Source organism: Tamandua tetradactyla, chromosome 23 (genome assembly GCF_023851605.1).
Source record: "Tamandua tetradactyla isolate mTamTet1 chromosome 23, mTamTet1.pri, whole genome shotgun sequence".
NCBI lineage: Eukaryota > Metazoa > Chordata > Mammalia > Pilosa > Myrmecophagidae > Tamandua > Tamandua tetradactyla.
This window is the reverse complement of record NC_135349.1, coordinates 56,118,497-56,145,083: the sequence shown is the minus strand read 5'-3', so window position 1 is coordinate 56,145,083 and position 26,587 is coordinate 56,118,497. Positions and strand designations below refer to the sequence as shown.

The following is a 26,587-nucleotide window of genomic DNA, read 5'->3' as shown; positions in this document are numbered from 1 at the left end:
GTATTATATATTGGTAAAAGATTCAGTTCAAGAAGAAGATACAATGATGATAAATGCATATGCCCCTCAAATGGAGCCTCAAAATACATGAAACAAAAATCATCAGAATTGGACGGAAAATATATGGTTCTACAATAATAGCTGGAGGCTTCAATACACCACTTTCAATAACCGATAGAACATCTGAGCAGCATATCACTAAGGAAACAGAGGACGTGGTCAAAACTCTTAACCAGTCAGACCTGACGGACATACACGGAGCTCTCTACCGACAACACAGAATTCACGCTCGTCGCAGGGGCAATCGAACATTTCCTGGGATAGACCAAATGTCAGGCCACCAATCAAATCTTACGAATGTAAATATAGAAATTATACGAAGTATCTCCTTGGACCACAATGGAATAAATCTAGCCATCAATAACAGGGAAACCTGGGAAATGTGCGTGTATGAGGACAGCAAACAACACACTATGAAGCAATCAGTAGGTCAAAGAAGAAATCACAAGGGAAATTATGAAGTGTCTTGAGATGAACAAAAATGAAAATACAACCCACCAAAACATATGGGATGCAGCAAAGGTAGAACTCAGAGGGAAATTTATAACGACGAGACACCCCTTCACACCCTCTAGAATGGCTGTTGTTTAAAAACCTAAAACTAACCAATGCTGGCAAAGATGCAGAGGCGTCAGAACAACTGTCCGCTGCGGGTGGGAATGTAGGATTGAGGACCACTTTAGGACCCAGCAACTCCACTCCAAGGCACCTGCACCAGAGAACTGAAAGCAGAGACTTGCACAGATATTTGTGCAGCCATGTTCATCGCAGCAGGATTGGCAACAGCCGAGGGATAGCATCAACTCAACTTTCCATCAAGAGATAAACAGGTAAATGAAAGGTGTTTTGTTTATACAAGGGCATATTATTCAGCCGTCAAAAGAGATGAAGTGCTGTTATGTGCTCCACCTGGATGAGCCTTGAAGATACCCTGCTGAGTGAAATGAGACAGGCACAAAAGGACAAAGACTGTATGATGTGCTGGTTTGAAACTGTGGTGTACCCCAGAAAAGCCACGTTCTTTAATCCTCATTCAATATGGCAGGGTGGAAACCCTTCTGAACAGATCATCTCCACAGAGACGTGACCCACCCAGTTGTGGGTGTGGCCTTTTGATTAGATGGAGATGTGACTCTGCCCATTCCAGGTGGGTCTAGATTAGTTTACTGGAGTTCTTCAACAGGGCAGACATTCCAGAGGAGATGCGGTTGCTTCAGAGCCAACAAAGATACACATACGTAGAGGTGCTTGGAGAGCTGACAGAGGGCAGACACCTAGACAAGGCCGTTTGGACTTGCAGAGCCCATCAGACGTCGCCATGTGCCTTCTCGAAAGAGGCTAAGCCAGCCAGAACCCAGAGCTGTGTCCCAGAGGAGCTGAGTGAGGGCCTACAGATGCTCAGAGAGGAAACCACTGGCATCAGAAGCTGGAATCAGTGAACCGGGAAGCAGGATCAGATGCCAGCCATGTGCATTCCCAGATGGGCCTTCCTTGAGCCAAGGTATCTTTTTCTGGACGCCTTAGTTAGGGCATATGTATGGCCTTGGAACTGTAGATATATAACTTATTAAATTCCCTTTTCAAAAGCTGTTGTTCCATTTCTGGTATATTACTTTCCAGCAGCATTAGCAAACTGTTACATATGATTTCCCTCAAGTATTTCATTCTCTCAAAATGACATACTTAGAATAAGCAAATTCAGAGAGACAGAAAGCAGAATAGTTATTATAAGGCCTGATGGGAGGGGGAAAGGGGAGCTATTGCTAAATGAGGATGAGTTTTGGTTTTGTAAGATGAAAATAATCTGGAGATAGATCATTGTAAAAGTTACACCTTATTATCAGTGTACTTAATGTCAAAGGATTGTCCACCAAAATGTTTAAGATGGTTTTATGTTATATATAGTTTAACTCAATCGTAATTAATTAATTTAAAAAAACTAAATGATACTGGCACAGGGATAGACACAGAAACCAACAAAATTGAACTGAGAGTTCAGAAATAAATCCTCATATGAACGGCCAGTTGATTTCTGACAAGTGCGCCACATCCGCTCCACGAGGAAAGCAGAGTCTCCACCACAAAAGGTCCAGAACACTTTATCTCCATATGCAAAAGAATGAAGGAGGGCCCTGTGCTGACTTGAATCTGTTATGTACCCCAGAAAAGTCTGTGTCCTTTTAATCCAGTCTGGTGGGGCAGACCTATCGTTGGGTGGACTTGTTTTTATTTTTTATTTTTTGCATGGGCAGGCACCGGAAATCAAACCCAGGTCTCCAGCATGTGGGTGGGGCCTTTTGATGAGGTTGTGTCCATGAGCTGCGACCTTGCCCATTCGAGTTGGGTCTTAATCTGCTTGCTGAAGTCCTTTAAGGAACAGACATTTCTTTTTGGGGTGAGCTCAGAGCTGAGAGAAGCTAAGAGAGAAGGAAAATGCCCTGGAGAAGCCAGAAGGACCCACAGGAGCTGAGAGAGCTATTCTGAAACCAACCCAGGAGAGAAGGGCCAGCAGACACTGCCATGTACCTTCCCATGTGACAAAGGAGCCCCAGACGCCATTGGCCTTTCTTCAGTGAAGTTTTCCTCTGGCTGATGCCCTAACTTGGACATTTTTATGGCCTTAGAAGTATAAATTTGTAAACTAATAAACCCCCTTGGGAAAAGCCAACCCATTTCTGGTACATCGCATTCCAGCTATTTAACAAAACAAACAGACCTCACGCTATATACAAAATAACTCAAAATGGGTCAAAGACCTAAGTATACATACCAGAACTATAAAACTCTTGAAAAAAAAACATAGGGAAGCATCTTCAAGACCTTGTGTTAGTCAACAGTTTCTTAGACTTTCTATCCAAAGCACAAGAAACAAAAGAATAAATAGATTAAGTGGGACTTCGTCAAAATTAATAATTTTTAGGGTGCACAGGTGGTTCAGTGGTGCAATGCTCGCTTTTCATGAAGGAGATCCGGGTTCAATTCCTGGACCATGCACCTAAACAAAAAATTAAAAATTTTTGTGCATCAAAGGACTTTATCATGAAAGTAAAATGACAACCTACTCAGTGGGTTTAATTTCCAGAATATGTAAAGAAATCCCACAACGCAACACCAAAGAGTCAATGACTCATTTAAAAACTGGATAAAAGACTTGGATATTTCTCCAAAGAAGATATACAAATGGCCAAAAAGTAGATGGAAAGATGTTCAACATCACTAGTTAATAGGGAAATGCAAATCAAAACCACAATGTGATACCACTGCCTACTATTAAAACAATGGAAAATATCAAATGTTGGGGAGGATGCAGAGAAATAGGAATTATCACTCATTATTGATGGGAATACAAAACGGTGCAGCTCCCATGAAAAACAGTTCGGCGGTTCCCCAGAAAATTAAGGACAGAACTGCCAAATGACCCAGGAATCGTACTACTAGGCACATAGCCCAAATAATTGAGAGCAAAGGTTCAAACAGATCTTCGCGCACCAATGTTCATGGCGGCATTACAAGATGAAACAACACACAAGCACGCAAGCATTCTTTAGCATACAAACACATGGTGACAACCAGTGGCTCACATACCATCCCATAGTTGAGTATTCATCACCATGATCGTTTTTTCTAACACTTGCATCACTCCAGAAAAAGAAAAAAGAAAAAACTCATACATCCATGCCCCTACCCCTCCCTCTCATTGAGCACTAGTACTTCCATCCACCCAATTTATTTCAACCCTCGTTCCCCCTACTACTTTTTATCCACATTTTTTATTCATCTGTCCATACCCTAGATAAAAGGAGCATCAGACACAAGGTTTTCACAATCACACAGTCACATTGTAAAAGCTACATCATTATACAATCATCTTCAAGAATCAAGGCTACTGGAACACAGCTCTACAGTTTCAGGTACTTCCCTCTAGTCACTCCAATACACCAGAAACTAAAAAGGGGATATCTATATAATGCATAAGAATAACCTCCAAGATAATCTCTCAACTCTGTTTGAAATCTCTCAGCCATTGGCACTTTATTTTGTTTCATTTATCTCTTCCCCCTTTTGGTCAAGAAGGTTTTCTCAATCCCTTGATGCCAGGTCCCGTCTCATCCTGGGATCTCTGTTCCACGTTGCCAGGGAGGTTTACACTCCCGGGAGTCATGTCCCACGCAGAGAGGGGGAGGGCAGTGAGTTCACTTGCCGTATCAGCTTAGAGAGAGAGAGGCCACATCTGAGCAACAAAAGAGGTTCTCTGGAAGTGACTCTTAGGCCTAATTTTAAGGAGGCTTAGCCTATCCTTTGTGGGGCTAAGTTTCCTAGGGACGAACCCCAAGTTCAAGGGCTCAGCCTATTGATTTGGTTGTCCCCACTGCTTGCGAGAATATCAGAAAGTCTCCAGATGGGGAAGTTGTATATTTCCCCTTTTCTCCCCATTCCCTCAAGGGGACTCTGCAACTACTCATTTATTCACTGAGTATTTATCAGGGCATCACACCAACCTGGACAAACCAACAAAATCTCATGCCCTATTCAAGATTCCCAGTACTTACGGTGCTAACTAAACTGACCACACAAGTTAAATTAGGAAATACACTACCGAAAGTATAAATTTTGCACCAAAATAAACATCTCTACCTTTAGTCTCATATAGAAGTTGAAGTTTTAAAATATGGACGATAGAACCCCTTACCCCGTCTTCTGATATACCTTAGTCCTATCCAGATGAGCTCCATTCATCTCTCTACTCGATGTCTGATGACTTTTTTAACTTTTTAAACAGTTCCTGTATGTGGTACTGCTGACCTTCACAGCTTCAGAGCTCTCACTGAGTCTCAAGTGTCACATAAATACTCAAAGTTTCTGGACGACCAGTTACATACAAACAGCTCAGTATCTCAGATTTCAGAGTTGCATAGTGGCATTTTTTACAATTGCCCAAAGATAGAAGCAACCAAAGTGTCCCTCAAGAGATGGCTGGATACATAGGGATGACAGTTACATAAAATGGAACATTCTTCATCTGTAGAAAGGAATGAAGTCCTGGGGATGCAACTACATGGATGCAAGTTGAAGACAGCGTGTTGTGGGAAATGAGCCAGACAACAAAAGGACAAATATTGTATGAGCTCACTGACACGGAATAATTAGATTGAGCAAGCCCCTAGAATCAGAAACCAGAATGCAGGCTCCCGGGGGGGGGGGGGGGGGATGGGATGGAGAGCTGTACAGAGTTTCTAGTCCGGACAATAGGGAAGTTTGGCCATGGAAGTTGGTGTTGGCAGTAGCACCCCATGATTACCAGCCCTGGATTCCACATTTGAAGGTGGTTAAAAGGAGGAAACGTTAGGTTGTATGTAAGTTGTTAGAATAATAATGGAAACACAAACGACATAGGACTGTCCGATGTTCACAAGCAGTGAACCTTCATGGAAATTATGGACTATAGTTAATGGGACAATTATAACATTGTTTCATCGGCTGTAACAAAAGCACCACATTAATGCAAGGTGTTAAAAATCGGGAAACTGGTGTGTGTAGGGGGGGAGGATGTTCGGAGACTGTATTTTCCGTGTTATTTTTCTGTAAATCCACAACTTCTCTAGTAATATATACGGAAAACAAATTTTTAAAAAGTCACTTAGAAATTAAAAACAAAAACAAGCAAGCTCCCTGAGACAGGCTCACGCAGGAGGGTTTGCAGAAGGGTTCATTATTTTCCACTCATGACGGATCCACTCCCGTGGACTCCTCAGCTCTGCCAGGAGCAGGGCTAGAGACCGCCCTCCTCCACCCGGGCCTGCGCGCACCGGCCGCTCCGCCTCTGCACCGCCCTGGCCCGCCCGGCGGGGACGCCCCCGGGACCGAGCGGGAGCGCAGGGCCGAGGGCCCGGGGAGGGGCTGAGACGCTCCCCTCGGGCTAGAGGGCTTCCCGGGGAGATAGAGGGGGGCTTGGAAGGGCAACTCCGGAGGACAGGAGCAGGAGCACGGCTGGGTCTGGGGTCTCGGCTCCTTGCGGGCTGGGCTGCCGCGCGGGGGGAACCTCCCAAGTCAGGGTGGGGGCCCAGGGAGGCTGGGGGAGGGGCCGCCCCTCTCGGCCCCTCCCCCAGCGTTAGGTTGGGGGCCCTGCTCCTTCTTTCAACAGATTCTCTCCAGAGCCCTGGGAAGGCGGGATCTGAGGAGATGGCTGCTCCCCAGCTCAGGAGCCCCTCCCCAGCTGCCTTCCTGCGCACCTGCCCCCGCCCCTCTTGCCCACCTGCCTCCTCTGCACACCTGCCCCCCGCCCCTCCTGCACACCTGCACCCCTCCCATCCCCCTGCCTGCGCACCTGCTCCCGGCCCCTCCCCCACCTGCACACCTGCTCCCCACCCCCACCCTGCGCACCTGCTCCCCGCCCCTTGGGCCCCATCTGGGACTCATGCCCAGACCCTAGGCTCAGGAAAGAGGTCCTCTCAGGCCCCGACATGCACCAGGGGGACCAGGTGCCCAGGGCCTCCTCTCGGGCCCCCTCCTGTGCCCCTGCACCCACCCGCAGCGTCCCTTTCCTCTGCCTGTGCCCTCTGATGCCTGGGAGATGAGAATCTTGGGGTCCACGCCCTCCTCCGCCTGCAAGCCCTGGGGCAGGAGGAGTTTTGGGCTGGAGAGCTGCTGGCTCTGGGCAGCCTGCCCCAGGCGCGGTCCTCACTGTTCCACAGCAAGGCTGACGGATGGGGTGCTGCCAGGTCTAAGAACTCAACATACTGGTGCCCAGTGAAGTCAGAATTCCAGATAAACAAAGATAACGTCTTTGTTTAAGTGGGTCTCTGTAACTTCTGGGATGCACTCATACTAAAGAGATATTCACTGTTCATCTGAAATTCCAATCTCACCGGACATCCGGTATTTTCTCTGACGACCCTAACCCCTACGGGGCCCTAATACATACGGGGCAATAGTCCCGGGGCCCTAACACATACGGGCCTACCCGGGAAGCCGGGGAAAGGCGGCAGATAGCCTCGGGGTGAGTCCGACCCTGCCACCGGAGGCGTGTAAGAGGCTGCCCAGGGGCTTCCTGGATCTCCCACCTCCCCGGACCTGCTTCCCATTGGATGGGACGCTGGCACCCACTGCCGTCCTCACAGCCCCTCGGGCCTTCCCAAGTGGACAGAGGCTTGGGGTCCAGAGCTGCTCCCAGAACCCTCAGCCGTCCACGCTGACTGCCCTGTGCCTGACACCTGGGGACGAGGGTGTCTCACAGGGTCCCAGGGACCATCTTGCGTCTCTAAAGACAGACGTCGAGACAGACGTCGGGGCCACCGCTCTTGGACCTCTTCCCGCTGCCAGGTCCTCCCATGATTGAGTGTGCCCTGTCCACGCTGCCACAGGAGCTCCCAGGGCTCAGGGCCCAGGTCTCCTTCACCCCCTGGCATCCTCTCACTAAGCACAGACACGGAGCTGGGGACCCGACTCGCCTTCCCTGCTCCACAACCTTCCATAGCTCCCCATGGCCCTGGGAATCAGGACCCTGCAATTACAACCAGTCTGCCTTGTCAAACAGCACCCCCGTTACCCTCAAGGCCCCCAACCTGGCCCGTGCTACCCACTCCGCGCCCCACGGCTGCGCCCGGCCCACTTAGGCCCTGGTCTCTCCTTCGTCCAGCAGTGGCTCTCTGCTGGGTACCTTCCGCGCGTAGCCCTGTGCTAAGCTCCTGACATCCTCCCATGGAAGACGTGCAGTCCACAACCCCCACGGCAGCTTAGCCCGGCGGCCATGTGCTCCCCCGGGCATGTGTTTACAAGTCCGATTCCCGACCACATGGGGCTGGGGGAGAAGTGCAGACATGCACGAAGCTGGGGGCCCGCGGCTGGGCCTGCCCCTCCCGCCCAGGGGAGGCAGCGTCCCCGGCCAGGCTGTGCTCGGTCAGCGCGGGCCACCGGCGTGAGCTGCCCCGGGGAGCTCTGAGGCTGCGAGGGACGTGGAAGGCCCACCTGCTCACAGGGCCGGCCGCTTGGCACCACCCCAGCCCCTCTGCAGGCCCGGCCGCCACTGAACCCACCCAGGCCCCCCTCCGTCCTCACTGGACTCCCCGGAGTCACAGGTGCCGGGGGCACAGGGACTTCACCCCGGGGCGCCCCGGGCACTGGTGCCTGCGGGCATGAGGTGTGGGTCACCGACTAGGCCCTGCCTCGGGGAAGCCGCGGCCTCGGCACCACGGGCTCGGGGGAGGGGACCGGAAGGAGAGAAAGAAGGAGGGAGGGAGAAGTCCCTCCCCGCGGCCCAGCGAGCCCCTCCGCACGGGCGCCCCGCCCTCCCCCCGGCTCCCCTCCTCCCAGGGCCGGCCCCCGGCTAGGGAGCGTCCGCAGTTCTCCTCCGTCGGTGCCGCCAACTTTCGGCCTTCTGTACGGCGTCAGCCCATTGGGTGGATTCAAGGGACGCCCCGCCCCGGGCCCCGCGGTGGCCAATTGTAAGGACTTTGACAGGGAGCTGAACTTGGGGGAGCGGCACCGGTCTGCGATGCTTCGGGACGGCCTTAGGCCTCGGTGGTTCCTGCTCCCCGGACCCGGGCGCTGACCTCAAGGAGACCTCCGGGACCGGCGCCCGGAGAGGTGTCCACCGGGCATCCGGGGAGCCCTTGGCGGTCTCTGTCCCGCGTTTCCCCCTCAGCTCGTCGGCGCGTCCGCCCGTGGACGCGCACCTCCAGAAAGGGAGTTTGTCGACGCTCCCTGGTTTGCGGGACGCGGCTCCTTTAAGGGGGCAGGTGTCCAGAGTGCGGCCTGACTGGAAGTTCGTACTCCTCCCGGGCTCCCAGGCCCGGCGCGAAGCGCGAGCGCGCGGCGGCGGGACACGGGCAGCAGGCGGCGCGGGGCGGGCAGCGGCGGTGGCGCTGCTGGGCGGCGGCGGCGGCGCACGGGGCAGGCGCGCGGCGGGCAGCCCGGCGCCAGGCCCCGCCCCGCGCGCCCCGCCCGCGCCGGGGTCCTCGGAGGTGCTCGGGCTGCGCGCGGAGCGGGCTCCGGAGGGAAGTCCCGAGACAAAGGGAAGCGCCGCCGCCGCCGCCCGCCGCCCGCGCCCGCTCGGCTCCTCCGCCTCGTCGCGACGCTCACCGGGGCCGCGGCCGCCCGAGGTGAGCGCGGGCCGCGCGCGGGGCGGGGCGGGCGCGCCGGGGCCGCCGCCGGGCCGGCCGGGCCTGGCCTGGGCCGCGGGGGCCGGGCAGGCCTCGGCGGGGGCCGGGCGGGGGCTCGCCGGGGCTCGGCGCCCTCTCACCTCTGTGCAGGGCCGGACGGAGGGTCCGCCGCGCCGAGAAACTTCGTCCCGCCTCCTTCGGGGGAGCGGCTGCGGCGCGGAGTCGCTGTCGGGCAAGCTTCCCCGAGCCCCGGCGTCCCCTCGGCCTTGCGGCTGCGGTCTCACCGCTTTCCCTCTCTGCCCTCGCGGGCTCGGCAGCGGCTCGGGGATGCCCCTGGGTGCTCGGGAGAGCGAAGAGGAGCCCGCAGCTCCGGCGTTGGGAGAGCGGAGCACGGAGCTGCCGGGAAGGCGAAGCGGCAGGACGTCCACCCCAACACGGAGCTTTCGACGGCCGAAGGGGAATTCATTTCTGGGGCCACAGGGCCGGACGACAGACCTGCAGCACTTTGCAGCCGCGGAGCGAAGCCGACAGCAGAGTTGAGAGCCTGGGATTGCTAAAAACGCTGGCTCTTGGGGAGCGGGGTCGGTTTGGTTCTGATGTCTTCATCAAAACAAGTCTCCGTTTTCTTGGTAAAAAGACGTTCTGTGTGAAGCCGATGGATCACGCCGAAGATTAGCTCTGCACTTGACGGAGAGTTCTGTTTTATATTTAAAGTTGCTTTGTGCTGATTGTATGGGGTTGAAAGTAGTAGTTAACCTGAGTGAGAAGGTGAGAGGAGTCGTTGGCGCGGAGCATGGTCCGCGGTCACCGCAGGATCCCTGTATTAACTTGTTTCGTCTTTATCATCCTAAGTTATGTTCAGTTCCTTAGTTTGCAAAGTTACTGTGACTTTTCCCTCCCTTTTGAAGATGATAGCTTTAAATGTTTCTCGTTATACAGAAAACGTTGCCTTTATTTAAAGAACCTACCCAACAGAAAACAGAAATCTGGCTTAAGTCCGTTGTGGTTTGCTTACAGAGAGATTCGTTTGCTCTAGCCCTTTTGAGTGGTGATGGGGTGAATTCTGCCTTCTTGTGTGCCTTTGCTGGCTGGGGTGGAGTCTTGGGACCTTGCTTCAGAAACAGGGGTGATGGGGGGAGCATGGAGGAGGTGCGGGCAGGGTGACAGGGTCTGCTCAGTGCAGGTCGCGTGGGGTTTGCAGAGTTGTGCCCCGCCTTGTTCCAGAGGGTGTCCCAAGCATACAGGCGCCTGTGCTTCCTTCAGTTATCAGTTCATCCTCTCCAGCCTTCCAAGGCCACAGGACTATCACCCTTCCTGCAGATGAGTACATTGAGGTTCGGGGCGATAAATGTCTTGCCCACGCACACACAGCAAGTGAGTCGGCTCTGAAGTCCGTGCCCTCAGCTGGCAGAGTTGATGAAAGGTGCACCCCTCCTGGAGCCCCGGAAGAAGTGGGGGCAGGCTGTACCTCACTGCCCTGCCCAGCGAGCACCTGGCCTTGTCCGGGGGTGGGGAGGGTGTGCTTTGCGGGTTTCCAGCACCTTATAGTTTGTAGGGTTTTATTTTCTTTGGCTTTGCATCATCTAACGTTCCTTCTCTGAAGCACCTGATAGCACTTGACTGCTCAGCCAGTGCCTCTCATTTCTGAAGGTAGATTGAGATGTGGAAGCTTATCATCGAAATGTAACAAGTTGACTGTTTTCTCCTGGAGGAGAGACTGGTAGGAACAGGAGGCTGCCTGGGACAGACACCTGTGGCTCCTTACCCTAATGGCCAAAACATTCTTTCTGGTGTCTGATCTGGTCTGTCAAGGTGGGCAAAGGTGAAACAGATTGTCCTCCCTCACAGGGGGGCTGCAGGGGTCCTATACGACCAGCCCCTGGTGTGAGGGTGCTCCAGGGCACAGGACATTTCAGAAGCAGCCAGCTTAGGACCGTGGCTCTGGTAGGCTCTAACGAGGCCAGGGCCTCGGTTGGAGCTCTGTTCCTTGTCAAATCAGAAGAGGGGCTTGAGGTGGGGTCCCAGCACAAGGTCGGCGGGCAGGTGGCCCTAGAGAGCATCCTGTTGGCTTCTCCCATGTGCCTGCCTTGGGCCCAGTCCCTCCAGAACAAACTGAATGTCCTTTTGCCCCCTTACAGTGTCTGTGGCTCCCTTAAGGACCCACCTGGCCTGGATGATAGCTTAGAGGCGGCTGGTCTTCCCTCACCCAAGTTCTGAGCGTATTAACTGAGCAGATGCCAGTGCTCTCTGCTCTGTGCTGGTGCTGGATGGGGAGCAAGCTGCAGAGGCCTTCCCATGAGCTCCTGTCTTCAGGGCACCTGCATGGGCAGGCAGAGTGGGGAGGCTGGGCATGCAGTGCCCCTGTGCACAGGGTCTGGGAGAAAGGGGCACCCCCAGCAGGGTGGACATGCACTCCAGCTGGCCCTTGGAGGCACCTCGGGTTTCAGCCTGCGGAGGAGCTGGGTCATTCTCTTCCCCAGAAGAACCAGCTGAGGGAAGGGTTTTTAGACACTGGGTTATGGCCATAGCCCCTGGCCAGTCAGCTTACCTGCCTCTGCTACACACCTTTGTCAATTTTCAGCACAGAGGGAGCCACAGAAACATAAGTGGGTTCCAGCTCTCCTCTGACCAAAACCCCCTAAAGGCTTCACACCAGGACTTAAGACCTTTCCCATCCTTTCTGCCCGTGCCCCCACCCTGCTAAGAAGCTCTGCACTGGCTGTTCTTACCTGGAACAGCCTCCCAGATGCCAACCTGACTTTGCTTAGCTGTACCCAGTGGCCCACCTAATCCCTTGTAAAACTTGCAGTCCTTCTACCAGCCCCTTCTCTCTGTCCCACCCCCCACCCCCCTCTCTGTCCCCTCAACCCCCGCTCCCGCATACTGTGAGACTCCCTGTCTCCTGCACATGTGAATTCCAGGAGCAGTGGTGCTTGTCTCCTCAGTGGCCACACTACTTTGCAGGGTTAGGGGCAAAGTAGTATCTGTGGCACCCTTGGGGAGCTCTCACCTGGCCTGGACAATGGCTTAGAGGTTGACTGGTCTTCCCTCACCCAAGTTCTGCTCCCTGATATGTGTACGGATGAATATTCCAGGAACAAGTGCTGCCCGGGTTGGGGAGACCGTGGGCCATGATTAAATACCACGTGGCACCTAGTTCTTGAGGTGGGAGAGTGGATAGACTAGAATCCTGGGATTTTGTGGTGCTAAAGAAAAGTCTCACTTTTAGTTTAGAGTTGGTATTCTCTTTGCATTGAATTTTGGTAAGGTAAGTCCCCTTTAAAAGGTGCACTGTGGAGCTGGGGCACTGGGGCTGGTGCCCCCACTCCCACCTGAGCAGCAGGGCTAAGGCACCAGCTGGCTGGCCTTTCACGGCCATGTCCCAGCAGCCAGCACTGCTTCGCTCAGGGTTCAGGTAGTGTCACCTTTGCCTTGTCTTCTGATGACAAAGATGCATGTTTACTAAAAATGCAGCTGTAGTGGGTGTTGGCCTGGTAGTTTCTAGTGACTCACTCAATTTCCTGAAACCTAGGGCTCTTGGGTGAGACAGCCCAGTGGTTTTCTGGGACTGTGACCCCAAACCTCTGCTTCCACTTAGCCCTATCTTGGGCCTTGTGTGTGGCTGCCTTGGCATCCATCTTCTGTAAAAGTTCTGAGTCACCCAGGGCCTCCCTGGAATGTGCAGTGCTGGGCACCGAGAGTCCTCAGGCCGTGCTGACGTCCCATTGGGCCTGAGGGCAGGTGCCACCTCCTCATCTGCTGTGCACACCTGTTGTGGAAAGCAGGCAGCTCTTGTGCAGTGTTTTTATTTGCTTCATGGGGTTGGGGCCTATGCAAGGAGGCAGGGGGTGCCCAGGTATCCTGGCCCAGGGGAGCAGCTCCGGCAGCCATGAGGAGCACCAAGGCAACCCTGCTGTCCAGTTCCATGACCCCCACCCCTACACTGCTTCAGCGTCAGACACATGCAGGAGGGGCCACCAGCCCTTCTCAGACATGAGCAGAAAAGATTCAGGGAGTGAGGTGCAGCTGAAGGCAGAGTGCCAGCTCAGACTGGGGTCCTCCGAGTCCTGGTGGGACTTCCTTGGTAGCCTGGCCTCCCTCTGCCGGCAGCCTGCCTGCCACCCCACTCCAACCCCCAGGGACCAACGTGAATCCCAGGGCCAGGAGGGTCAGCCGCACTCTCTTGGGGGAGAGGACCTTTGGCCTCCGTGAAACCTTAGCTTATGTTTAAATATTGAACTTGGGAGGTGCCACGTTGTTTTCAGGGACTTTGAAGACCAGCCCGCTTAGGTTCAAATTTTCTGGCAGATTCCATCACCCCTGGGCCCCATTTTTCTTGTGGGCAAAATGAAGTCAATGACAGCCAGGGCGGGTGGTGGCGATGGAGTGTGGGAGCAGCCGGCAGCTCCAGGCCCCCACCCTGCCGGCGCCCCGTAGTCCTCTGTGAGTGTCGCCCGAGAGGCCGCTTGACCTGCGGAGAAGGCTGCTGTGAACACGGAGGGCCTCTGGGCCCACGCCCGTGGGTCCACGACCAGGTGTGTGAGCGGGTGCTGACGCCCAGCCTCTGGCTCTGACAGGGGTTGGAGGGGCCCATGGCCCCTTTGGGTTTGCCTGAGGGCCTAGCATTGTGGGAAGCTGCAGTCCTGCCACGTCCACACTCTGCACGGCCACCTCCCGCCCGACACAGGAGCCACTCCTGGGCATCTCCCGGCAGAAGCTGCCGAGGAGTGAAGAGGCTGCAGGGTTCCCCAGCTCGGGAAGAAGCTGGCGCTCACTGAGGACTTCCTCCAGGCCATCGGCTTTCTCAGGCAACGGGAGAGGAGGGTTTGGTTCAGTCTCTGCTCGTTGAACACTGCCAGATCTCACGGTGGGTCTATGCAACGAGAGGGGAGGAAGGGCGGCCATGGGAGACGAGGAGGGCAGAGGCAGACGCCCGAGCAGCTGGTCCTCTTGTTATTGGCTTTGAGCTTGTCCATGATGAAGCTCCGACTGCCTCGGTCCTGGTGAGCTGTTTTACTCTGCTTCCTTCAAGGACAAGGGTTATCCTCCTCCCAGGGCCTAAATTTAAATGCCGAGCCTAGATCTGTAATCCAGGCACCTGCAGTCACTTGCCACTAAGAGGAAGTGCTGAAGAAGCAAGGGGCTGCAACCCACCCAGGCCTTGCCAGCTCCAGTGTGGGTGGTGCCTGCGGGAGGTGTGTGCACGTGTAGCCCTTCACGCCGCCTCACTATGAGATGGAGGGCCCAGCGTGTGCTGGGAGTGCTGGCTGCAGGGGAGGCTGGCTGGGGCCAGCTTGCAGAGGGGCCTCTGCCCGTCACGCTGGCCTGTGCGTTTGTCCCCGTGGTAGCCTTGGGCTCGGAGGCCAGAGTCCGCTGGGCTGTGTTAGAGCCTTCCTTTTCACAGCCCTGGTGGCAGCATGGGGAGCGGAAGAAAGTTCCCTTTTGACTGGGGACTCGTGGCTTGCCAGTCCTGACCTGCGCTTTGCCTCCTTCTCTGCCCCAGGGACTTTGAGTATGTCGGGGATCGCACTCAGCAGACTTGCCCAGGAGCGGAAAGCTTGGAGGAAAGACCACCCATTCGTAAGTGACGGTCCGTCAGGGCCCCTGGCTGACACATGCTCTGGCTGCTTGGGCCTGACGTGTGCTGGTGGTTGCTCTCTCCTCAGGGCTTCGTGGCTGTGCCGACCAAGAACCCCGACGGAACGATGAACCTGATGAACTGGGAGTGCGCCATCCCGGGAAAGAAAGGGGTAAGGGCTGGCCCCGGGCCTTCAGGCTCTAGGGAAGTGCATGGGAAGCCTGGCCATGTCCCCAGCCCTGCCTGTCACCCACTCAGCAGAGCGTTTGATCAGAGGGCAAGCCACTGCGGGGAGGGTGGCTGCTGAGATCTCTAACTCAGAAAGGAACATTCTGTGGCCTGGCCGCTTATCAGGATGCAGAGCTGGGTGGGGAAAGGTCCCTGGGTGCAGACAGATGTAGACCAGGCTCTGGGAGCTACTGGGAGCTAGGAGAGTCTTGGAGGCTGGGGGTGGGGGGTTGTGGGCCAGTGATTGAACACTGGGAGGATTATGGTGTGTTCTTTGGGATGTGGTGAGGCTCAAGAAGACAGGACCGGGCCTCGAACGGAAGGTGTCCTGGGAGAACCCACTGGAACACAAAGGTGGCCCTGAGAGGGCCCCTCAGGGAGAGGCTGGTCATCAGGGCCCCACATGTCCTTCATGTGTTGCACTGTCCTCCCCTCCATGCTGCCTCCAGTCACCTGGGTGTGCCTGGGTCGAGAACGACAGACCAGTGGGTACAGCCTCACTGCCCCACACATGTGGAAGCATCTGTCTGAGACGAGGTCTTTGGGGGTGTCAGGCAGCGGCCCACGCGCAGCTCATCCTTGCTGAGCCTGAGGGACGCACACTCTAAGGGTCTAGGTGACGCGTGCAGGCCTCATCCCCCTCTTGCTTCTGTTCCCTGCCGCCTGCCCAGGTCTCGTGCCACCTCCTAGGCACAGTCCCCGAGCCTCTGCACAATCCCCCACCTCCCCCACCAGAGCGCGGCTGTCTGAGTAGGACTGGTTTGGGTTTGTCGTTAGTTTGAAGTGCTCTGCAGGTGTCTGTGTCTGAGCCGTTGTCTGGCTCCTCTGCCTTTGCCGAGACCTTTCACCCGGAGTTAGGGTGGTGGGTGCTCCCCACCCTGAAGGGGAGCTTGGGAAGAGCAGCTCTGTGTGTGGGGGTCCGAGAGGCTTCCTCGGGCCTCTTCCTGGGGCGGGGGCGGAAACAGCCCCACCCAAGCCGCATCTCCAGGTGGGGAGGGTGGGCTTGGACGGCCCTTGGGGCCCTGAGGCCAGCTCTCTCCACTCACAGCCCCTCCAGGGAGGTTCCCCCTCAGCTAGAGTCTTCGGCAGGGCACTTGGAGCCGCAGGGGGACCCTGGCTGCCATGCTGTGTCCCCCCCCCATACACACAGGGCTGTGGGTAGATGGGTGGAGGGTGGCAGGAGCCAGGCCCTTCCTTCTGGGCCTGTCCACAGCAGAAGCAGCAGCACACCCAACTGTGGTTTTATTTCCCAACAGACTCCATGGGAAGGAGGCTTATTCAAACTACGGATGCTTTTCAAAGATGATTACCCATCCTCACCACCGAAATGTAAGTAGAAGGAAGTCCAAGAAGTAGGTCTGCTTCAGCCGCCTTCTAGTAGGAAGCCCTGAAGGGTGTTTCATAGAGGACTGGCCCCCAGAGGCCATCACACCCCTGCCCTGCTCCGCCTGGGGCTCTGTGGGAGGTGGAAGCCAGTAGCGCTCTGGGTTAGGCTCCATTCCAGCCCAGGGATGGAGGGTTCGGGCTGGCTTAGTCTCAGACCCTTGCACTCATGGGTCAGGATGCTCCCAGGCTGCGGAGGGAAGGGTTGTGAGACCCAGGCTGGGGCTCGGTGGGCAGGGCCTCCCTGGACCCATCAGTGGCCAGCACGGACAGGGAGACTTGTAGACCTGGTGCTGCCAAGCATTTGCCCACCTTGTTGAAAATCTCACCCCAGTGTGGGGGGTAGAGGGTTCTGTTTGCCCCAGCCTGTCACTTCGCTGGCTGGTTGTTCTGTTCCTGTCATACTTTACTTGCAGCTGCGTTTGTGTGCAGCCTGGGTAACGGGGCTGCTTCTACCTCCGGAGGGTGTGTGAAAGGGAAGCCCGAGGCCGCGTTTGATTGAAGCCGTGGTACCAACTAGATGCTCTTAATGTGGTTTAGCAACACTTGGGCAGTGGCAGAGGAGAGGGCTCCAGGGCCTAGAACCGTCTGTGGTTGACTCACTGAGTTCATGTCACCTCACCTTCGCACAGGCCCGGCATGGGATAGGAACCTTATGTGAAGTCTTTATTTCTGTGGTTAGTAATTCAAGAGATAGAACCAAGAAATAGAAGTGTTTTCTGTTGTATGGCATCCACCAAGCGAGGTTTTTTTTATTATTATTAAAAATAATTTTTTTTATCAATTTTAAAATTTTTTTTAAAAATATGACAAGAAAGAAACACAAACATTCTTAAAATATGATCATTCGTTCTACATATATAATCAGTAATTCACAATATCATCACATAGTTGCATATTCATCATCATGATCATTTCTTAGAACATTTCAGGTGAGGTTTTAAAACTTGGTTGTTAAGGGAGCAGCCACTGGGATGGACACTCATTTCATCTTGAATAATTCTTTGCTGTTTGAAATTTTTTTTACAGTGTGCAGGTATTACTTAAAGTAGTTTCTTCTAATTAGAAGATAGGTGCTTCTATCGCTTCTGGTCATTTTATTGGATTTCCACGCAAATGCAGTAAGGCAAGCCAGAAAATTATGCTTTAAGAATTGGGAAGGAAGAATTGAAACCAACTTGATTGTACATACAGAAAACCCGAAGGACTATAATTAAACTGTTAGAATTAACAAGTGAATTTATTAAGCTTGCTATGTAAAAGGTTAATATATAAAACCAAAAATCTGTTTTCCTGTGATTGGACCAAATACAATTTTTAAACTGTATCATTTATAATAATACCAAATCCTTTGGAATAAATCCAGCGAAAGATGTTTAAGATCTGTGTGCTAAAAGGTCTAAAACATTTCTGAGCCAAATCGAGGATAGCCTGAATAGCTGGAGCAGCTGTACCCAGTGTGTGGACAGGACGCTGCAGTTGGAAAGATGTCAGTTCTCTGCAGATGGATCTACAGATTCAACATAATCCCAATCCTATGCAAGCAGATTTTTTTTTAAATTGGCAAAGCAGATTCCAGAGTGTTTGGGGAAATGCAGAGGCTGAGAATGACCCTGAGCCCCTGGAGATTGAGGGGGAGAAGGAGTACAAGACCCGGGCTGTGGCGGGTCTGCATGGTGTCCAGGGCAGGGGACCGGGACCACCAGGCGTCAAGACCAGTTAGGAGGACAGTTGCTAGGACACTGATGTTGGTGCAAGGACGGACAAGCCACCGACGGACAGAAGAGTCCAGAAATGCCCACAGGTATAGGGCGGCCGACAGAGTACAGAGGTGGCGCCTCAGTGTATAGAGAAGGGTGGCCAGTGGGCTCTCTAGATGCAAGAAGAGAGAACTTGTGGACTAGCACTGCGTTCAGATGGATTGTAGAGCCAAATGAAAAGATAGGATGATACATTTTTTAGAGGAAGACATGGAAGAATATCTTCATGACCTTGGGGTAGGAAAAGACTTCCTAACCAGGAAGCACAAAAAACTGAAGGGAAAAGCAATTATAAATTGGACTGTGTTGAAATTAAACCATCTCTTCATCCAAAGACACCAGTAAGAGTGAAGAGGCTACAGAAGAGAAACAATATATGTATCAACGTTTATCTTGAATGTACCAAGAGTTCTACAGATCAAGAAGAAAAAGGCCAGCAGCCATTTGATCAACGGCAAGGGACTTGGACAGGCCTTTCACAACAGAGGAGCTCCAGCAGCCAGGAAATACAGGAGGACATGTCGCTTCACCATCAGAGGACTTCATAGCCACAGCGAGACCCCACTGTCCACTGACCAGAATGGACAGAATGAAAAACGCAGGCGAGGATAACACAACAGAAGCCTGCAGGCCCTGATGGAGAGGGAATTCATTTGCCGCTTTGGGAAGCTTCTGCCGGGCGCTCCCAACCTGGCACCCGCACCCTTGAATGCATGTTCTAAAGAGCTACACGTGTCGGCTCACCAGCAGGCCCGGCCCCGGCTAGCCACCATGGCCCCCCTGCAGGAGCCAAAACGGAACGACTCAGATGTCTGTCTGCAATAGACAGACAGTTGGACTGTGGAGAGGTTTGCAGCAGCAAGACTGAGGAACAGCAGTTACCCAGCACTGATGAATTTCAAATGTGGTGTTGGGTCACCAAAGCCAGACCCACAGGAGTACATGCTATGCTTCCATTTGCATAGGGTCAGGAACAGGCTGTGCCTGTCGGCAGCTTCAGAGGAACAAGAGTGACTGGAAAGACCGTGAGGCGCTTCTAGAATGCTGGCATTTGTCATCCGTGCCCTGTTTATATGTGTAAGTTGTAACCATTGGCAGAAAAAACAAGGTGGATAAATCAGACTGAGTTAAAGTTAGGAATCCGTGCTCACCAAAAGAGAATTAAAAGAGCAAAAAGATAAGCTCAGAATGAGAGAAGATATTGGAAGACATAGAACTAAGAAAAGGCTTATATCCAGAATATGTAAAGAGCTCCTACAAATAAATAAGAAAGAGATGACCAAGTTGAAAAAAATATGTAAGTGATTTGAATAAGAGCTACTCCAAAGAAATAGCCAGTGAAGAGCAATGAATGGAAGGTGCTTAACCTCAGTAGTCAGCAGGGAAATGCAAATTAGAACCACAAATGGGTAACCACTGTGTACCCAACAGAAATGGTGAAACCATGTAGCCTTGAAAACACTTATTTCCTGCATTTGTACATTGATACACCACATGGAAAACTTCCTGGTGGTGTCTACTTAAGTTTAACACGGATACTTTGGGACCAGCCATGTCACAGAAATACACATGTGCCAAAAATTAAGTCCAAGGATTTCATAGCAGCTTTATTTGTAGCAGCTGAAACATGCACAGTGCGATGGCTGTGTCAGCTGAGGGCCACCCTCACATGGATGCCCGTGCCGCCGTGGGAACGGTGCGCTGCCGTTACAAGCCGCTGCACCAGAACCGTGGCCTAGTGCTGGACCTGATGTGGTTCTAGCACGTTTAAGTACGGGTGGAAGTCAGGAGGAGCGATGAGGGGGCAGACGGAGCAGTGGTGGTGGAAGGGAGCGTGCTGGGAGGCAGCTGGTCTGCTTCAGAACGAGGTGGTTGCTCACTGGGAAGGGCTCCTGGCTTGTCTGCCTTTGGCTCTTGGCTCTAGCATCTGCTAACTTGCTGCGGCCTTCTCTTGCCATCGTCTCCACTTGCCTCTGGTCTGGAAAGACCTGGTGAGGGCGGAGATGCAGCTGACCTGGCCAGCCCACCCTGGCCTCCGTTCTCTGGTGGCTCTGCCCCGAGCATCCCATGCCCCGTGGTGGGGGTGCTTCGGGAGAGACTGGCTTCCTTTCATCAGAGTCTGTGCTGTCCTCTAGGCTGCACTCCTCCTCTCCCTCCCTGTCCACCCTGCGGCCATGATGTGAGTTATGAAAGTCTTGGCAGAACACCTGGCAGCTGCAAGGTAGCCGTGGAGTCGGGAGAAGGGAGGTGCTAAGTCGAGGCATCACTGAGGAGAGTGCTTTACTCTGTAAAACTGTTGTAGCTAGAAACGCATTTCCTTTCTTGTCTGTGGCCTAGGTAAATTTGAACCGCCGCTGTTTCACCCGAATGTGTATCCTTCAGGCACAGTGTGCCTGTCCATCCTAGAGGAGGACAAGGACTGGAGGCCAGCCATCACAATTAAGCAGGTATGGGCCGTGAGGAGCAGCCGCCACCCCTCTGCAGGGAGACGGGCTTGTGGCCTTCGTCAGGAGCCGAGGCAGAGGTCTCCTCACAAGTCTGCCTTTTAGCTGTGAAACTGCTCTTTTCCCACTGTGACAGTCTTGTTTTGTTTTTGTCTCCTGCCCAGATCTTATTAGGAATACAGGAACTTCTAAATGAACCAAATATCCAGGACCCGGCTCAAGCAGAGGCATACACAATTTACTGGTTAGTGAGCTTGGTCTGCCCCGGCTGGGCTGCCTGTCGGGAGAGGTACGGGGTCCGAGGTCACTTCCTCAGCATCTCCTCAGCCATGGAGGTGGGTGGAGGATGGCGCAAAGAGGGGAGACCACGGAAGGCGGTCGGAGGTGTCTGAAGAAAGGGCAGTGCTGAGGCTAGGCAGGCCCTCCAGGGAGCAGGAGCTGCCTCTGCAAAGGGCCTGTGGTGACCAGGGGCCAGTGGGGGTAGGTGGAGGCAGAGGAGGGCAGAGTGTAGGTGACACAGGCTCCCAAGGCTACTTTCTCCCTTGATGAACAGTGGTGAAGCCAAACCTTGTGCCTCAGGAAGCTCCAGTCTAACTGAGAGGGGAAGGCTGCCTCGCTGGGGGACACAGGCCAGCCTCCTGGCGGGGCCTGAACAGTGGCCGGGCAGGTGTTCTCAGCACAGCACTGTTGAGGAATCCCAGACTTCCTCATATATTTTCAACTGGACTGGTCCTCCTATGCCTTTCCCCATTCCCCTGCAGGGCACCTCAGCCTGGTTGTGGTTCTCTGCCCACTGTCCACCTCATCAGGGGCATGGTTGGAGAGGCCGGGCAGCTTGCTTGGGGTCCCCCGCGACAGTCCATACCACACCCAGGGCTCCTGCAGTGCTGCTTGGCTCGATGAGTCTAGTCCTCTCTGGGGGTGCAGGCGGCCTGTGTGTGTCAGAGGTGAAGGAGGAGCCCTCTGTGCTGGTGGCCCACGTGGGCCTGCGGAAGGCAGGGACGGCCCTGACGTGGGCTGTCAGGACCCTCCGAGCAGGGACCCCTGTGGTGGAGGTGGACTGGGTTTGGACACTCCAACTTTTGCCGCTCCAGCTGTCCCAACTCTCTTCTGTGGACCTATGCCCCGGCACAGACAACAGAGGCCGTTGTGAGACACCTGCTCCTTCCAGGGGCCTGCCGTGTGGAGGGGGAGGCTGGGCCATGTCTCAGGGGACACGTGCCCACTGCCTAGAGGGAAAGAGCAGAAAGTAGGGCAGTCCTGGGGTGGCCTGACACCGTGGTAGGAAGGGGGTGCCACCAGGGCCTTGGCACGGCTGCCCAGCACTGCAGACGTGAGGCCCATCTCTGTCCTAACCCACAGCCCAAAGGCCGTGGAGTTGTTGCCCTGGTTTTAATTCCAGGGAGCTGAGCTTGGCTTCCATGCATGTACTCCTGAGCTGGCAGTTAGGGCCAGTGGGACCTGTCCCTGCGGCATGTGGGTATGGCCTTGAAGCTCCCCTTGCCGTGTGCCATGGCCCAGGAAACAACCACCCGCAGGCCGGAGCTGGCTGCTGCCTTGCTGTGAATAAAGTTTTACTGGCATGCTTTTGCACTGCAATCGCAGAGTTGAGGAGTTGCCTTGGAGACTGAGACTGCAGAGCCTAAAACACTCTGGCCCTTGAAAGAAAACATTTGCTGACCCTGGTCTGTGTCACAGCAGGACAGAGTCACACTTGTTCCAGCTTGTCACGTTTTGCTGCTTGCTGTGCTTGTTTTTACTGTGCCTTGCAAGGGCACCGGCTGCCTGGGAGGGGCTGGGCTCTCCTGCAGGTGGGCATGGCACCGTGGCTGCAGGCTCAGCCCCGCCCCAGGTCCCACCTCGGACCTGACCTGAGCGGATTTCTTACTGGGTTTCCTTAGGATTTTCTTGTTTACATGAACAAAATTTTCTCCTAAAAATATGTACTTCAGAAGCACCTCTTGGAGACTTGTATGAAAGCTTCAGCTCCCTCTTCTCGGGCTCCCTGGAAGATCCCACCCTGGTGGCTTGGGCAGGACCACCACGGGCTCTGGAAGCCTCAGGGGTTAGGAGCACCGATCCTGGGGCCTTTGGGGTGGGAGCCCCTGCATGGCTCTGGGCCTACTCCTCTGAGTCAGGGGGTGCCAGGGCAGCGGGGACCCCCCCAGGCTGGCCCTCAAGCCAAAGCCTGTGCTCTGAGCCGCAGTGGATCCTGAGGCAGGCTAGCCATGGGAGCGCCCTAGCCATGGGGCTCAGCTGAAAAGGCCATGTGGGGCCAGGGTTGTCTCTGCTTCCTAACCGTGAGCCCTCGCGGAAGCCCCAGTCCCCGCCGTCCTCCACAGGCAGGTTGTTCTTACACCAGAACCCGCTCCGCGCTGGCCCCTCCTCATCTGCCCTGACCCCCGCCGTGCCCCAGACGTGGCCTTCCCGGGCCTCCAGAGCTGGGGTCTGCTCGGGCTGGGAATTCGGGTCCCTGCAGAGCCTGCAGCCTCGGTGCAGGGGCTCCCCCAGGCCCTGAGCGAGGTCTGCCTATTCCCCTTTGCCCTGGAGCTGAGCCCCGAGCAGTCCTGTGTCTGTTTTCAAAAGGTAAGAGCAGAGAAGAGGGGTGAGCAAGCTATATATTTTTTCAGTATCCTAAGTGCTGTTACCAACTTAGGAAAAAAAAAAAAAAAACCCCAGAAAACCACTGATGGCTAGTGAGGTTGTGGTCTTTGTGTGTAGGCTGCCTGCGGGGTCCTGGGCCCTGGCCCGGGGCTGGGTCCCCCACTGGGAACCTTGCCCGAACTGCAGGGTGGCAGCCCACTGGGCATCTCTCCTTCCCTGGCCTCACCCACCACCCAGAGCCCACTGGGCTCTCTCCACGTGCCTCCTGCTGCTGCTGCCTCTGTTGAGGGACCCACTTTGCTGCCTCCCCTCCGGGGTGGTCCCCGAGTACACCCTCCCCGGCCAGGCAGAGCCCGGCTGCCCCCTTGGTTCCTAACATGCCTTTCTCTTCTTTCCGCAGCCAAAACAGAGTGGAATATGAGAAAAGGGTCCGAGCACAAGCGAAGAAGTTTGCACCCTCATAAACAGCGACCTGGTGGTATCGTCAAGAGGAAGGGATTGGTTTGGCAAGAACTTGTTTACAACATTTTTGCAAATCTAAAGTTGCTCTGTACAATTCCTAGTCCCCTTGGGGAGGGAGGGCGGGCGCCATCCCATTTCCGCCGCTGGTAGACCACTCTCGGTTCGCTGACTTGCCCCGGTTTTCATACAGGGTCTCTTCCTTCAGTCTTTTGTATTGTTGATTGTTATGTAAAACCTGCTTTTATTTTAATATTGATGTCAGTATTTCAACTGCTGTAAAATTATAAACTTTTATACTTGGGTAAATCCCCTAGGAGCTCGTTTCCTTGCTCGCGGGTGCAGGCATGCTTCGACGTTTAGCGCTGCCCTTTGCCTCTCGCTGGCTGTGTGAAGATCACTCCCCGCCCCACACTTGTTTTCTCTTTTCAGAGCCTAGGTTGTGTTGCTTACGCGCCTCAGAGCCAAAGCCAGCCAGCCCTCGTTTCTGCGGCCCTTCCTTTGTGTTTCTATGGCGTTTTGTCTGTGTTGCTGTTTAGAGTAAATAAACTGTTTATATAAAGGTTTTGTTGCATTATCGTCATTAAAGAGTGCAAGAAAGAGGCTGCTGGCCCATCCAGCCCTCCGGCCACACGAAGCAGGGCTGCAGGCCCATCGTGGGGCTCTGCCCATCTGGCTTTGGGATGAGCCCACGACCTGGGTGGCTCACTCCCATTTGGGTCTTGTAAATAGTACTGTGTACAGAGACGGCGCGTGTCCAGGCTTCAGGGGCCCTCCCGCCCCCTGGTCTGTGAGCTGCAAGGGGCGAGGAGCACTCAGAGCTGGTTTGACGAGATGGGTCAGGGACTTTAGGCGTGCGGGCTGGAAGTTGGCCACAGCACTGTCCTGCTGCCGGGGCCCAGGTTAGGGCCCAAACCAGTGCTGACAGCTGACAGGCAGCTGGATGGCCTGCACGTGTGGGCAGCACCCTGTCGGACCCAGGTGCTGGGTCCACGTGGCTCTGGGTCTGGCTCTGCTGCCTCCTGGTGGGGGAGGGTTCCGGAGAGGACTTCTGCGGCCAGAGCCCCTCAGCAGGGCAGCCCCGCTTTCCTGCTGACACCAGGCCCGTGCCCACGCACACTCTTCGCTGGTTGTGCTTGGCGGCTGCCCTCACCCCTTGGCACCCCTTCATCCCGAGCCCTCCAGGCAAGTGGTACTTCCATTCTAGCCGCTCTGAGTGCCCGGGGCTCACGGCCCTGGCCTGTGCTGCCCACACTGGCGTCCTGTCAGCCACCAGGACGCAGGGCCCAGGCATCATCCTGAGCAGTAGGGAGGACCAGTCTTTGTGTTGTCGTTCACGAAGTTGCTTTGGCTGACGGCTCTGTTGGGGGTCAGCCCTTGGCCTGGGGTCTGGGCTCTGCGGGGCTGCCCTGGAGCCCTGGCTCGGCAGCAGGCGTGCTGGATCAAGTCCGAAGTGGCAGAGGGTGGGGAAGCCCATGGTCCCACATTGCTCCTGGCCCATGGGGCCGTGTCTCTGGGTCATGAAGTGGTGTGCAGAGTTGTCCCCGGGCCCGGGGCCCGGTCTGGTTGTCAGCACCCGTGTGTCTCGGGCTCGTTGCTCCAACTCTGGAGGACCTTTGCTTACTGGGACTTTGGTGTCCTGTGGCTCCGGGGCCTGGGCCAAAGTGCAGCTGGGTGAATGAAACCCCAAAGGAGCTTGGGGCGCAGGAGCCCCAGCGAGAGCAGGGGCTGGTCAGCGAAGGCCAGGTAGGTGAGGCCCACATCCAGCTCTCATGTTCAGGAAGGGGCCTCAGGCCCCTCAAGGAGACTTGGCAGTGTGCGTGATGGCTTGGCAGGAGGGCGTGTGTCCCATGAGGGGCATGGGTGCGAGGAGCAGGCGGGCACTGTCCTGTGGGGCCCGTGGGGCGTGGCTGGGCCCCCTGGCTGCACTGCGGCTGGGGAACTAAGTGTAAGTGGGTGTCTTGAGAGGTGGCTTTCTAAGACCCCTGGAGGTGACGCCCCATCTGGTGGCTTCTGAGGAACGAGCGTCTTGTCTGCTTGCTTAGCTGCCTGTTTGTGCCGTCGCGGAGCTCGCAGGCTGACGTTTGCAGTGTGCTTGTCACGCAGGGGACCTTCTGTGGTAATTCAGCCGGGGTGTGTCTGTAGCGCCCAAATGTCTTATTTTGTAACGACTGAATTACATTTAGTAACAGTTCCACATTGTATATCGTTACTAAATATGGAAATCCAGTATATTTTATAAAGTACTCTGAAGTGATTGATGTTTCTAGCGAACTCTGGTGATCTCTGCTAATGAGACTTTCCTTTTGTACCGCAGTCCTTGGACGTGAACCTTGTAACGCGAGAATCTGAAATCTGACCCCCCTGGGGGGGCGCCTGGGGCGTCTCGGGTTAGCGAGGACCTGTAGGCCGCAGGTGAACCACTGTATCCAAGACCCTCCACATTAAAACCCTTCCAGCAGCTCCGGTCTGCACGGCTTGTCCTTTCGCGCGGCCCCTGGCGCTCTGCTGGGCTGTTGGGCCCCGACCCTCAGTGGTCCTCGGGGCTGGAGGCCCCTGGAGCTGTGTGCCCGCGGGCCAAGGCTGTGCCGCCCGTGGTCCCTTCTCAGAGCTGGGCACCAGGCCTGTCCCCACCCGTCCTGCACAGCTGGAGCTCTGGGCCTGCACCTGTACCACCCATGGCCAAGAGGGGCACAGCGGCCCTTGGCTGGAGACGGCCTGTGTCCAGGACCCCTGGGGCCTTTCCTTGGGGGCAGCTCCAGGAGCCCCGGTGCTGCATGCCCGTGGGGTAGGGAGGGTCCGCAGGGGCGTGGGGGTCACCGGCCAGCCCACAGTGGCCTGGGCCAAGACCTCATCTGGTCTCCATCTCGGAGCCCCCTGAGACTTGGGGCAGCAGGCCCAGGACCTCCAGGTGGGCTCTGGACCCCACCCAGAAGGCCTGCCGTCCTCACACGCCCACCCCACCTGCCCACA

The 26,587-nt window shown here is 55.2% G+C and overlaps 1 protein-coding gene across 2 annotated transcripts; it reads left to right on the top strand.

Annotated features, from left to right (window-relative positions):
• The first annotated feature begins 8,551 nt into the window (after positions 1-8,551).
• Positions 8,552-26,075, top strand: UBE2I (ubiquitin conjugating enzyme E2 I). 2 transcript variants are annotated; one of them, XM_077142274.1, is made up of 7 exons: positions 8,552-8,643; positions 14,662-14,738; positions 14,825-14,908; positions 16,221-16,293; positions 20,445-20,554; positions 20,716-20,795; positions 23,556-26,075. In XM_077142274.1, exons 2-7 carry the CDS (start codon positions 14,673-14,675, stop codon positions 23,617-23,619), a joined length of 477 nt encoding a protein of 158 aa, XP_076998389.1. In that variant the 5' UTR covers positions 8,552-8,643; positions 14,662-14,672; the 3' UTR covers positions 23,620-26,075. The 2 variants fall into 2 exon arrangements, with proteins under 2 accessions (XP_076998389.1, XP_076998390.1); XM_077142275.1 differs by lacking the exon at positions 8,552-8,643 and adding an exon at positions 9,093-9,158.
• The last annotated feature ends 512 nt before the right edge of the window (positions 26,076-26,587 follow it).